Genomic DNA, 14,054 nt, shown 5'->3' with positions numbered 1-14,054 from the left:
TGTGGTTCAGTGGTTAGTGGAAATAATAAAAATGGTTATGTTCAATAAAAAAATAGAATAAAAATGGCGTCTGAAATAATAGGCTAGTCGAAAGAAATTAATAGTACTGTACACTAGCTTACTGTATATCTGGTCAGTTTTATTGTATCTTTTGCTATGATATCGAACAATTCTGTAAGTGTGGTTCAGTGGTTAGTGGAAATAATAAAAATGGTTATATTCAATAAAAAAAGAGAATAAAAATGGCGTCTGAAATAATAGGCTAGTCGAAAGAAATTAATAGTTTTTTAATTGTCCATTTATAATTTATGATAATTTATTTTGAGAAATAAGCATTGTCCACTTTTAATGTGAATGCAGTCATATATATTATGCAAATAATTTAAAAATAAATCACATAATTTCCATTGAAATTATAGCGTACTACATATCCCAGAATTCTCTATTCGATGATTATTGGTCACATCCAAATGTGACGTAGCACTATTTGGTCCTCTTTTGCGCGAACGGTTGATGCTGAGGCACTGAGAGGAATCTGCGCGCGGTTAAACCCAGCTCTGATTTCCACTGCATCTAAAGGTGGGTGTTTTTTGTTGTTGTCAAAAATACATATTTTGGCAATACATCTCAACCGTTTCTGACGTGACAGGAGGAGGAGGTATCTAAAGTATAAAAATTCAAAGATTTACGATTTTAATTTTCAGTTACACCCTTATTTACCTCCCTTTTTGGTGATGGGATGCAGATAATAGACAAGGGAATCAGGAATAGAGTTACCATAACTAAATAAGTCCATGAATTAGCACGCGCAGCAATCTAACTGCTCGTCGATTAATCGGGAGGGAATTGTTCAAACGGTCGAGCTCAACCTTAGCCATCTGGCTCTCGTTTAGTTGAGATTTGCTTGTTGATTTAGCCGTTTTGCTAGTGAAAAAAATCAATTCTATTGTCAGCCACAGACTTCAACAGTTTTCCGTTTTAACGTTAACGTTACCTAAAACCTTAACAACAATCCCATTATATAGCCCACAGTACAGTGACCGGTGATCTAATGGGTCTCGACGTCTTTTGTCTTTGTTATTTGTGCATTCACCAACCGTGCTGGCAAATAATATTATTTACCTTCTATTGCATCAATAACATCGATTAATAAAAATATGGAATTAGGCAAAATTATTTTGCATGTCAACACTGAGATTATTCTGTACAATGGGCAGTGCCGTTGTGTCTGGTGTGAAATGGGAGATTAGGGTGTGATCTGGTTTGCTGAAAACGTTGGATACGCCAATACCACTATTTCTAAATGTTGCATTCCATATTTGCATGTTTCTTGAACATTATTAGGATCTTATTGATATGTAATATAGTATAGTGTGTGGCATTATGGATTTTTGAAGGCTGTTATAGTGGGGCTTCAGGGTGTATCTCGGCCATCTATTGTCTCCAGTTCCTGCATCCCATCGGATAGACACTGGGGCTGGATGTTTATTTTCAGCCATCAAGAGATGATATGTTGTCAGGTCATTTTTAAGATGACAAGTTTGTCTAATACTTAATATTTGACGAAGCACTTCAACGGATTAGCCTGTCTTTGTTCATTTCTTACACAATATCCCCTTTGTTTTAATCTCTCAGTGGCCAGTGGGATCTCATTACATTATGCATGATGCTGATTTGTTTGTCTCTACATTTCCCCGAGTGTATACCCTGCATTATATATTTTAATGAAACTGTTATCGTTTAATTAGATGATGATGACAGCACGTCTGAATAGATGGATCCGGTGCTTGTTGTGCAGCCAGCAACTCGTCCTCTTCTTGGCATCCAGCATAAAAAAGGATATATTTCTATTTAATAGGCAGTCATTTTTTGCATTTTTTACAGCTTGTTTCCTTCCCATAATATCATTCACTTATGCATGTCTAGTGTGGCGACATCATTCCTTTAAGTAGTGTATTTTAGTTATTGTTTATATATTAATTTATTAGGTGTATGTATTATTTCTTGTATATACCACAGTAGGGACAAACTCCACTCAAGGATTTTTCATAAATAGCTACCTTGAAGATTTTTTTTTTCAATGACAGAAAAGCTGTTTCATTGCTGAGACTGGTTTTCAATATGTGGGGAGGGACATATGGTTAAGAGAAAAGATTGTGTAAGCATGATTTGCATCAACGTTAATAGCAAAACGTTAGCCTTTTTCTGATATTATTATATGCATTCATTTGGCAGGTGTGTGAAACCGTTGAGGTTGGAAGTGCAATGGCGTCCTCTGGAGGTTAGATGTGAAAATAATAGCAGCTAAACTCCAATATCGAAATCAATATGCTTCACTGTAACGTAATTTAAATTCAATCATTCTGCAAAGGAAACCAAGCAAGGATTATTAAATACAATGGCGTATCATTCCCAGACATTCAGGTTAAGGAACTGGACAAGCGTGCCTCAGGACAGGCTTTTGAAGTCATCCTGAGTCCTTCGGCTCCAGATGCCAAGGGAGAATTCCCACTTTCCACCCCCAAGAAGAAGGAGGTATCTCTGGATGAGATCCAGAAAAAACTGGATGCGGCAGAGGAAAGACGCAAGGTAAGTGGTCGTTTAAGAAGCCGTTGCATAGTGACTGTGCATTCTGTTCCTCATTTGTTTGCCTTCTCATATTAGAACCATGAGGCAGAGGTCCTGAAGCACTTAGCTGAGAAACGAGAGCATGAGAAGGAAGTCCTTCAGCGAGCTCAACCTTAGCCATCTGGCTCTCGTTTAGTTGAGATTTGCTTGTTGATTTAGCCGTTTTGCTAGTGAAAAAAATCAATTCTATTGTCAGCCACAGACTTCAACAGTTTTCCGTTTTAACGTTAACGTTACCTAAAACCTTAACAACAATCCCATTATATAGCCCACAGTACAGTGACCGGTGATCTAATGGGTCTCGACGTCTTTTGTCTTTGTTATTTGTGCATTCACCAACCGTGCTGGCAAATAATATTATTTACCTTCTATTGCATCAATAACATCGATTAATAAAAATATGGAATTAGGCAAAATTATTTTGCATGTCAACACTGAGATTATTCTGTACAATGGGCAGTGCCGTTGTGTCTGGTGTGAAATGGGAGATTAGGGTGTGATCTGGTTTGCTGAAAACGTTGGATACGCCAATACCACTATTTCTAAATGTTGCATTCCATATTTGCATGTTTCTTGAACATTATTAGGATCTTATTGATATGTAATATAGTATAGTGTGTGGCATTATGGATTTTTGAAGGCTGTTATAGTGGGGCTTCAGGGTGTATCTCGGCCATCTATTGTCTCCAGTTCCTGCATCCCATCGGATAGACACTGGGGCTGGATGTTTATTTTCAGCCATCAAGAGATGATATGTTGTCAGGTCATTTTTAAGATGACAAGTTTGTCTAATACTTAATATTTGACGAAGCACTTCAACGGATTAGCCTGTCTTTGTTCATTTCTTACACAATATCCCCTTTGTTTTAATCTCTCAGTGGCCAGTGGGATCTCATTACATTATGCATGATGCTGATTTGTTTGTCTCTACATTTCCCCGAGTGTATACCCTGCATTATATATTTTAATGAAACTGTTATCGTTTAATTAGATGATGATGACAGCACGTCTGAATAGATGGATCCGGTGCTTGTTGTGCAGCCAGCAACTCGTCCTCTTCTTGGCATCCAGCATAAAAAAGGATATATTTCTATTTAATAGGCAGTCATTTTTTGCATTTTTTACAGCTTGTTTCCTTCCCATAATATCATTCACTTATTATGCATGTCCAGTGTGGCGACATCATTCCTTTAAGTAGTGTATTTTAGTTATTGTTTATATATTAATTTATTAGGTGTATGTATTATTTCTTGTATATACCACAGTAGGGACAAACTCCACTCAAGGATTTTTCATAAATAGCTACCTTGAAGATTTTTTTTTTCAATGACAGAAAAGCTGTTTCATTGCTGAGACTGGTTTTCAATATGTGGGGAGGGACATATGGTTAAGAGAAAAGATTGTGTAAGCATGATTTGCATCAACGTTAATAGCAAAACGTTAGCCTTTTTCTGATATTATTATATGCATTCATTTGGCAGGTGTGTGAAACCGTTGAGGTTGGAAGTGCAATGGCGTCCTCTGGAGGTTAGATGTGAAAATAATAGCAGCTAAACTCCAATATCGAAATCAATATGCTTCACTGTAACGTAATTTAAATTCAATCATTCTGCAAAGGAAACCAAGCAAGGATTATTAAATACAATGGCGTATCATTCCCAGACATTCAGGTTAAGGAACTGGACAAGCGTGCCTCAGGACAGGCTTTTGAAGTCATCCTGAGTCCTTCGGCTCCAGATGCCAAGGGAGAATTCCCACTTTCCACCCCCAAGAAGAAGGAGGTATCTCTGGATGAGATCCAGAAAAAACTGGATGCGGCAGAGGAAAGACGCAAGGTAAGTGGTCGTTTAAGAAGCCGTTGCATAGTGACTGTGCATTCTGTTCCTCATTTGTTTGCCTTCTCATATTAGAACCATGAGGCAGAGGTCCTGAAGCACTTAGCTGAGAAACGAGAGCATGAGAAGGAAGTCCTTCAGAAAGCAATGGAGGAGAACGACAACTTCAGCAAGATGGCAGAGGAGAAACTTAACCAGAAAATGGAAGCCAACAAAGAAAACCGCACAGCACGCATGGCAGCTATGAATGAGAAATTCAAAGAGAAGGTTTGTAAATTGATGAATGCATATGCATTATATGTTACTTTGTAAAGTTTCAGTTCTATTGAATTTCCATTATGTTAATGGATGTATTTTTCTTTATTTTAGGACAAGAAGCTCGAAGAGGTACGAAAGAACAAAGAAACAAAAGATGGGGCAGAGGGTGAAGACTAAGTTTCCTCTCTCATTGTCCTTTTCATTTAGGGTATAGTATTGGGTTTTTTAATGTATCCAAAGATTTATTTTTTTTGTTCCATTAAATGGCCAGTTTTCCGTGTTTGGATCCATGTACTTGCCACTTTTTTATTAAGGGGTTTTGGGGAAAAGCTGGTGCACAACATTTCATCAGTTTATGTGTATTCAGTTCTGTCTTTCATCATCCCCACTAACCTGTAGATTTGTCCAGTTGCACCTCTATAGCGTTTAAAATGAGCAGTGTTTTACTGATAGGGAAGCATGCCTGTGTTATGCATAGGTTTAATATATACAGTACTTGATATACTGCATTGTGCAAGTCCACCTGTTCCCTTGTATGTCAGTTCTGCCATCCTATGAGCTTAATAAAGTTGCACAGTTGTTTGTTATTGTACCAGTTTTGCCACTGCCTTTTTGTTGATCTGTCAGTCAGCCAGATTGTAATGTGGAGTAAAAGAACTTCTTAAAATGTGTACACTATGAAGATAAATGGCAGTTTCTGTATTCTATATGGAAAATACGTTTTGCCAGAACAATAATTCGATCTTTTTGGACACTTTTTGATGTACTCTTTATAATCTGCATGAGATTCCTAGTGTGAAAACGAAACATTTCATTATCCACATGTCTTTCCTTTACTAGATCATACTTTTATAGTAATTCATACTCAATATGCACTAATAAAAAAAATGCATTCCAATAAGTACTTGCAAAGGTTTGAGTATTAAAAAAAATAATTAAATCTGTTGCTTGAGAATGTATTTGAACTATACTGGCATCTAGTGGTTTTGAATTTGTCGAACAGGTATTAGACGAGGCTTTCTCGAAAAATTGTCTAAAAAAGATTTCAGCAAAAAAAATCCTAATGTTGACATAATGACAACTATTATTGATTTATCCTTTGTTGCCAAAACCGAGTTAGATGCATGGAAATTTATGGCAGTTGTAAACAGCTTTGCAGTGATGAATGGCTTGTTGTCTACATGCGTTCAGAAAAGTGCATCAATCTTTTCTAAAAAATAAATGATACCTTATTTCCAAATTCTGAACTCCCTTAGTAGAAGCAATTACATGCATCCAAAAATGGATCATGTCCAGTGATATGTTGTGTGAATAAACATTTTTTTTAATTGAATAAAATAAAAATTAAATCATGTGCTTGTCTGTGTTGTAGGAAGGGGCAAAAAGTTCAAATGTCAAAATGACCTTCAAAGCACCCACACATTATGACCCAGTCTGAATAATTTAATCACTCAGAGTATTATTGATGGAGAAGCCTATCAATCAATGAAAAACAATTAAATTTACCACTGAAAGGACAAGTACAAGAGGAATTCTAGAAATATTTTCTTGTTGACAACTTTATTTTTGTACAAGTCTGCAAAGTGCATGGGAATTTATTATTAATTATCTGATGAAGAAATATTTGCCTTCCTGTGTCTAAATTCACAAAGTGGACCTTTGTTTCCACTGTTAACATCGAGTTTGACAAGGACACATTGTCAGCAGAGTGCTGTAGCTTAGCATAAGAAATGAACAAAAGTACACTCACAATGTGCACATATTAGACAATGAGTACATTTAAATTGTCTATATATTCAATTAATTGCAAATGTTTTCTGTGTTACTAATTCAAACGACTGACACTGAAAATAAAAAGTGTCTAAACATGTCTACATGTGGCTTTTGCCCAAATCTGTGCTGTGCTGTTAACTGTGAATATAGGGTAAATTAGCTACTGCACACATATATGGGCGCATGTGGCCATTATATATATCTTTTATCTGTTTTATACCACATTGGCTCTCACCTCGTTTTTTATTAAACAGGACATGGCGGTATTAATAAAAAGAGGGTAGTTTCACATTTCACAGCCCATACATTTTAGAGGGTGTTGCCACCTTAAAGGATGTTTCCAATTGGCGAGTTACTCTGGACGGAGGCGGGGACAATGGTCTTCGGCTTTTCTGATTGGACAATTTACCTGCCCATCAGGCATCTTTAGATTGCGGCCATCTGACAGCGGTACTGCAGGGAGCTGACAGGAGCCTCTCCTGCTCAACAATTTTTTTTACGTAATATTTTTTTCTATAATTAAATTTTCTTGGTTTAATTACGTTTGCTCAAGACGCATATGAAGGCGCGGTTAAATACAGTTCACTGACTGAGGAGATTATCCTCCCAAAAGGTAAACCAGTTAATTTTTACCGATCGTAGATTTAAGGCAAGATGAAAGCTAAAAAAATGAAATGCCCATATGCACTGTATATGCTTTTAGATAAATGTTTTCAAAAACAGACATAGCCTTTATGTAGCGCGCACGGTGTGCAAACGGGGAAAATGAAAGATCAGTATAACTCAAGATACAGATGATCGACATTTGTTCAAACGTGTACAGTACAGGAGACGAGGAAGAAAACGTTTTGAGTTGCTGTTTGCATCTGTAACGTTGAATTTCCTCAAGACAGTTCATTGTTGCGCTTCCGGCGTCTCACGTTTCTTTCTCGGGATTTTACGAGAGAAACAGTTTGAGGGTGTGGGAAGGGTCTGTCTTTTGAGATGCCATCATTAAAATTGTCCACAGCCCCCAGCCCCCCCCCCCAAATGTCTTCGTTTTAAAGAGATTTGCTTTAAAATGCATGATTATTTCCCCAGACATTTTAATCGATGATTTTAGTTTCATCAGATTCGTCGCTATGAATGAATGTGCTCGAGGAGCTTTACGCAGAGAGCTGATGTTACGTAAGCGGTGATGTCTATTCATTGCCCCGTTTTACATCACGTTACCTTAATTTCAGGATAAACCAGTTTTTAGTCTTTGCAAGAATTTTGCATGCATGACATGTTTTTTCCCCACAAAATAAGGTTTTCAGGGTGCTTCTATTTGAACAAGTATCGATTTGCATACATCGCTTAGTTTGTGACGTCGTTTGCATGCATTCATAAAGAATGGAAATAAGCCAATAAAAACTAGGCCACGATTTTAAAATGCACCCTTAAAAACGTTTAAAAGCGCAGACGTTTAAAAGTATAAGGATTCTGCAACTTCTAGCACTTTCATGTCCCAAGGGTTGATTTTTATAACAGGTTTCAACGTTGAAGTTTACATTAAAATATGTTGAAAACTTTTTTAATATGCTTTCATTATAGTTCTTTAAATGTGTATTTTTAAAAAATAGTTTCAACCTCGTCTCAGCGCATACTTCAAACCTTAAACTATAAAAAAGTTAATTATTTGATGTTTAAAATGATGACCTAAAATATTTGAAAAACATTTCAATATTCATTTAAAAATGTATCTCTTTAAGTTTTATTCTTTCTTTAATGTTCCCCTAAAAATATTCAAAACTATTTCATCATCGTCACTTGTACCACATAATGTTATACAACACATAATTATGAGATGTAGTGTAAATGTTTATGACTTTCAGAAAAAAAAGAAGATTTCACAGGTAATGCAGGCATTCACTCTTTTAGTAGACATCTTAAAGTAGTGAAAGTATATATATATATAAAAACAAAATTTTTTCCCCATGTGAACATACTTACAAATGCAAAGGTAATATATAACTGTTGAATACTTTTCCCAAACAGATCTCACAGTAGACTGCCGCTTAATTAGTCCTCACCATGGCGACGGTTGTGATGGAGCAGATTGGGAGGCTGTTCATCAACGCACAGCAGCTTCGCCAGATCCCCCGTTTCCTGGAGTCAGCCTTCCCTAAACTGCCTTGTACTGTGATGGTGAGCGATGTGCCGTGGGTTTTCCGTGAGTCGCACATAGTCACGGGCTACAGGCCGCCTGACCAGAACTGGCGCTACTACTTCCTCACTCTGTTCCAGAGGCATAATGAGTCTGTAAATGTATGGACACACCTGCTGGCCTCCCTCATTATTTTAGTCAAGTTTCAGGAGCTGTCTGAAACTGTGGACTTCCTGCGGGACCCACACGCCCAGCCGCTATTCATCCTGCTCCTAGCCGCGTTCACCTACCTGGGCTGCAGCGCGCTTGCCCACTTGCTCTCGGCCAAGTCTGAGCTCTCCCACTACACCTTTTATTTTTTGGACTACGTTGGTGTAGCCATATACCAGTATGGCAGCGCCCTGGCCCACTTCTATTACGTCATCGCAGAAGAATGGCACGCTCAAGTGCGAAGCTTTTTCTTGCCAGCCGCGGCCTTCCTGGCCTGGCTGTCCTGTACGGGCTGCTGCTACGGGAAGTACGCCAGCCCAAACTTGCCCAAATTCGTTCACAAGCTATTCCAAGTGGTTCCCTCGGGCCTGGCCTACTGTTTAGACATCAGCCCAGTGTTCCATCGGATCTATAAATGCTACAGCTCCGAACAAGGCTGTGCCGACCAGGCGGTGGTGTACCACTGCTACCAGGTCCTCTTCTTTTTGATCAGCGCCTACTTCTTCTCATACCCCCATCCTGAGCGCTGGTTCCCGGGATGTTGTGACTTCATTGGCCAGGGCCATCAGATCTTCCACGTGTTCCTTGTGCTCTGCACTCTAGTGCAGATTGAAGCAGTGCGTCTGGATTACAGCGAGAGGAGATCTTTCTACGAAAGTCTCCATGGAGACTTGGCTCACGATGCAGTGGCTCTTTTTATCTTCACAGCGTGTTGCAGCGCACTCACTGCATTCTATGTGCGCAAACAGGTGAAGGCGTATCTAGAAGAGAAGCAGGAGTAGATATCATGGCAGGGACACTTGCTTGCACATGTAGGAAGGATTGCACTGGTCTACAACAACTGAAGCAACTAACAATTAAGGTCCTTCTTGTTATTTTTCAGTGTATGTTATATTTGTCGTTAATGGTTTTATGTGGCCTGCCAATGCATTTTGAACCAACCACTTTCTGTTTACCAAACTGGTGACATGCTTTAAAACCGCATTACATATGAAGAATGGCTCTAAAACAATGGATTGCCCGCTGAAAGGTGCTGATTTTTTTGACGAGTGCCATTGTAACCTATCAAACTTGGTTAACGTGAGATCTGTAAAGGGATGTCAGCATTTTTGCTGACAGGTTAGTTTGCATACAGGATAGTTTAGGTAGACTGGATCACTGGAAATGTTCATACTTGCATTGTGCCTCTAAATCCAACTTAATTTTGGTGCCATGTGGTGCTCCTAGCATTGTTACTCACATGGTATTTATTCATTTTCCAGACATATATTGCAGTCAATATATGTAGTACACTAAATACACTTTTTCCCCGTGTTCCCTGGGAATTGAACCCATGACCTTGGTGTTGCTAGCACCATGTGCTACGGTTTGAATTACAGGAATGCACACAGTAAGTAAAATGTCAGTAAATAAAGTTTCGATGCCATTAGACCAGCGCAATTAGCAAAATGTGGAGCTCAGATGAACTCAAAGGTTAAAATCACAGGTCTTTTAAATCATGACTGAAATATTGCAAACTTCATAAGGAGTACCTTCCTGAGAGATGACTGATTAATATAAATATATCTTAATTAATCAGATCAAATTTCCCCCTTTGCAATGCTTTTTAGACACCAATTTTCTGTTTTGGCTACTATTACCTCAGTAAACCAATGCAAATTAGTGTCAAATTGACTTCTGACTTGCCGTACAGAGTGTCCGACCCGTCCAGTGCCACGTTGAGGTTAGTTTATAATTACCTGCGAATTGCAATCTATTGGTTTTGCTCTGCCAGTGCACACTTCCCTTTTAAAGTGTAGCCTGTGAAGAGGGCTGAAATACCGGATGTTGTGAAAAGGACAGTAGGCAGGATGTGATGTCATTGGATTGCAGTATAGTCAGATCGAAGGAATTCAGATGCAGCCCTGGCTGATTAATAATTTAACACAAAAATGAAAACTCTGCGTGTTCTGCTGATCTTTATTCTTCAAATTTATTAGAAAGTCGCTCAATGCCATCAACACTCTTAGTTTGGAAAATTTTAAAGGGTCAGTTCATTCAAAAATGAAAACCCATCATTTTGTTACTTTCATGTTCTTCCAAATCTCAATGATATTTTGAAGAATGCTTCAACTGTTGCCCATACTATGAAAGTCACTGGGGTTCAAAAATAATTTTGATTCTTTCATTTAATTTTAATCAAAACTATATATATATATATATTTTTTTTTTATAGGCTAAATAATGGCAGAATATTCATTTTTGGGTGAACTATCCCAGCCAAAGAGGCTTTTGAGAAACAATGAATTATGTCCATTACAGCTATGATGTCTCCGTTTGTCATGAAAATGTTCCTTTTGTACACAAGGGCTATAACTATGGCCTTTACCTATACTTATGCCCTGATATGAATGCCTTTGTGTGTTCTGTGCATATGTGGATTTTTCTATTTGAAGTTCAGCACTTTATTTACAAGAACAGTCTGAGCATCAAAACTAATCTGTGTTAAATATATATTCTAATGTGCCTGACTACATGCATGCGTGCGTCCTTGTGTGAGTATGCATACAGGTGCTTGTCATGAGTGTGTGTGCATTTTTGAATGTTTATGTATACCTGTGTGAGATGGCTACTGAAGAGAAAGGACGTCTGGCCTTTTAATAACTATGAAATGCATCTAGCTGTTGTATCATGAATTGTGCAGCTCCCCTTGTCTTAGCCCTTGTTCATAAACCAACACAGATCCGTCAGACAGAAGTTGGAAGGATGATTTATTTTCCCATTGAAGTGATTCATATTCCCTTGAGATGAATATTGTGTCACTAGGCTGTTGCTGCATTAACCAGGAAAGGTTCTGTGTGATGTAGCGTAAAAGCTGGTTTATGATCCAGTCCCAGAAAAAGAAATTGTTGCTGCGGTATGAGCCGTTTGAGAAGTAGCAAATACGCAAAGTCATGATAAACAGTGACCAGCATTTATTTTTGCAACCAGGAACATGCGGAGAAGAAAAAGGGGCCATTCACACAGAATGCATTTTTTTGCATTTAAAAATGCTAGATGTGAGGTAATTGAATGAAAAAAAATGCAAGGTCTAGAGATGATTTAAAAAAAAAAGCATAACTTATTTTAGCACTGCATTTTTAAAATGCTGTGTTGACCGAAACGCTACACTCTAAAAAATGCTGGGTTAAATTCAACCCAGTGCTGGGTAAAATAGAGACAAACCCAGCAATTGGGCTGTTTTGACCTAGCGGTATATATTTAACCCAGCATTTTTTAGAGTGTACAGAAGACTCAAGGAAGAGAATCTTCTTTTAGCTTAAGCACTGCATTTTTAGAAAGCCAGTTCATGTACGATGTTGCAGAAGATGCGAGATGCAAGCAGAACGGTCAAAGACACGCATCTATCACGTTTATAAAAGAAAACCAATGAAAAGCAATACAGTGGAATACAGAACACTTAAAAAAAAGAGCAAGGTGTAGAGACTTTGACAGATCATGAGATCATGACACAACCTTTTAAAAACATGACGCTCATGCACGAGACAAAATTGCAACATCTAGCGCATGTTTATATAGCACAGTAATGTACCAAGAGTATTTTTGCATTTGAAAAAACAAGACGCAGAGCAGTGGAATGAAAAAAAAGTAAGGTCTAGAGTGGTGTTTTTTAACTTGAGCGCTGTATATTTAGAATGCTGTGTCATGTGTGAGATGCTGCAAAATACGTAAGATGTAGTGCATATTTACAAAGAAAAACAATGGAAAAGCAGCACAGTGGTATGTAAAAATGTGTTCTTTGTGAATGGCCCTTTAGTGTAACAGCACCAGCAGACAACAATGATGTCACAGATTGATGATACCATCAAAGACTGGAACTTATGAAGTGACTGACATGTTGTCAGTTGGCTCATAATGATGATTTACAAGGCACATATCTCAGAAAATGATCACATGGTGGGTGCTTTATTTAATGAAAGGGCATAATGATACAATTAGGAAATTATTTTATAATATTAATTACATACTGTAGATATTAAATGTAAACTGTTAACAGAATATGTTGTATTTACTGCTGTACCACTGTTTAAGAAATGAACATACGATTCGAAATCACATAGTAGAGTGAACAGGGGAGCCTCCAAGAGCTGATGTGACTGAGAAAGACAATAGATGAGGTCATGGCATCACCGGGATTTGACCTAAAGCCTCAGTTCCCATAATGCTCAAGTGGAATTTTAAGGAACTCTCTAAATGATTTCTGCTAAACTGCGAAGTGTCTCTTTCTTAAACTCTGTACTATACTCACCTTGAAGATACTTACAGAATCTCAAAAGACTTTTCTGTTTGAAACATGACCATGTTTAGAGTTTGTTTGAACGATTGTTTCTTTTTGCATTCCACTTATGTAAAGAGGAAGAACTGCTCAGAAAGTTACTTTAGAACCTCTTGATTTTCTTTCAGTACTTGAATTCTTTTTTTCTTTTTTCTTTTGCACAGAGCTGAACTACCACACATGTTCTGTTGCGGTGCAGAACAGGAACAATAAAGACCGGCGATAACCTAACTATATTGTTGTGTGTGGAAATGGCTGTGTTGATGTACTATGGTATTTAAGTGAATAAACAACTGTAAGTCCCACCTTCCACTTCATGTCGTTGTGTTAATGTATAGAGTTCTCTATACATGGGAGTAACAAAACATCAGTTTGATATATGCACACAATAACAAGTGAGTAATAATCCGTTATTGTGAACAATAAAGCTATTGTAATCTATTCAATACACAGCTACAGCAACTGTCACAGCGTCAAATGAAGTGATAAAACAACAATGTCAGATCACTTCAAAGGATAGTTCACCCAAAAAATGAAAAATCTCTCATTATTCACTTGGAACAACATGACAGTGAGTAAACAAACAATGACAGGAGTTTAATCATTTTTTTTGTCTTTATATGAATTAACCGTTCACAAGCCAGTAAATTAGTATGTGTCTAATAGAAGCTTATTCCGTTAAATCATCACTCTGATAATGTTTGAATGCAGTAAATCCATACCTTTTAGGATGGCATATATGCCAATTATGATATTTTTATCTAATTTTCTAGACATCACTCAATGCTGAGCCCAGGGGCGGATTTAGTGATTTGGGGGCCCCAGGCAAAATACAGGAATGGGGCCCTATACAATTTCACACATTTACATTTTCTTTCACTGTTGCTCGCTGCTGCACGACCGTGTC

General features: G+C 37.8%; 2 protein-coding genes across 5 annotated transcripts; both read left to right on the top strand.

Annotated features, from left to right (window-relative positions):
• The first annotated feature begins 505 nt into the window (after positions 1–505).
• On the top strand, positions 506–5,957 carry LOC107597104 (stathmin-like). 3 transcript variants are annotated; one of them, XM_016288013.1, is made up of 6 exons: positions 506–579; positions 2,236–2,281; positions 2,417–2,589; positions 2,665–2,718; positions 4,593–4,730; positions 4,833–5,957. In XM_016288013.1, exons 2-6 carry the CDS (start codon positions 2,266–2,268, stop codon positions 4,896–4,898), a joined length of 447 nt encoding a protein of 148 aa, XP_016143499.1. In that variant the 5' UTR covers positions 506–579; positions 2,236–2,265; the 3' UTR covers positions 4,899–5,957. The 3 variants fall into 3 exon arrangements, with proteins under 3 accessions (XP_016143499.1, XP_016143498.1, XP_016143500.1); XM_016288012.1 differs by having other exon boundaries at positions 2,665–2,724; positions 4,599–4,730; XM_016288014.1 differs by lacking the exons at positions 506–579; positions 2,236–2,281; positions 2,417–2,589; positions 2,665–2,718 and adding exons at positions 4,060–4,155; positions 4,291–4,463 and having other exon boundaries at positions 4,539–4,730.
• A 984-nt stretch (positions 5,958–6,941) lies between these two features.
• Positions 6,942–13,324, top strand: LOC107597103 (membrane progestin receptor alpha-B). Of its 2 annotated transcripts, XR_001610433.1 has the most exons (3): positions 6,942–7,107; positions 8,514–9,694; positions 13,312–13,324. XR_001610433.1 is itself a non-coding variant. In XM_016288011.1 (2 exons), the coding sequence occupies exon 2, from the start codon at positions 8,550–8,552 to the stop codon at positions 9,612–9,614; it is 1,065 nt and encodes a 354-aa protein (XP_016143497.1). In that variant the 5' UTR covers positions 6,942–7,107; positions 8,514–8,549; the 3' UTR covers positions 9,615–10,956. The 2 variants fall into 2 exon arrangements, 1 of the variants encoding a protein (XP_016143497.1); XM_016288011.1 differs by lacking the exon at positions 13,312–13,324 and having other exon boundaries at positions 8,514–10,956.
• Positions 13,325–14,054: the final 730 nt, after the last annotated feature.

Source organism: Sinocyclocheilus grahami, unplaced genomic scaffold (genome assembly GCF_001515645.1).
Source record: "Sinocyclocheilus grahami isolate Dianchi unplaced genomic scaffold, SAMN03320097.WGS_v1.1 scaffold228.1, whole genome shotgun sequence".
Classification (NCBI taxonomy): Eukaryota; Metazoa; Chordata; class Actinopteri; order Cypriniformes; family Cyprinidae; genus Sinocyclocheilus; species Sinocyclocheilus grahami.
The sequence above is the reverse complement of the archived record's forward strand: the minus strand, read 5'-3'. Positions and strand labels throughout refer to the sequence as shown.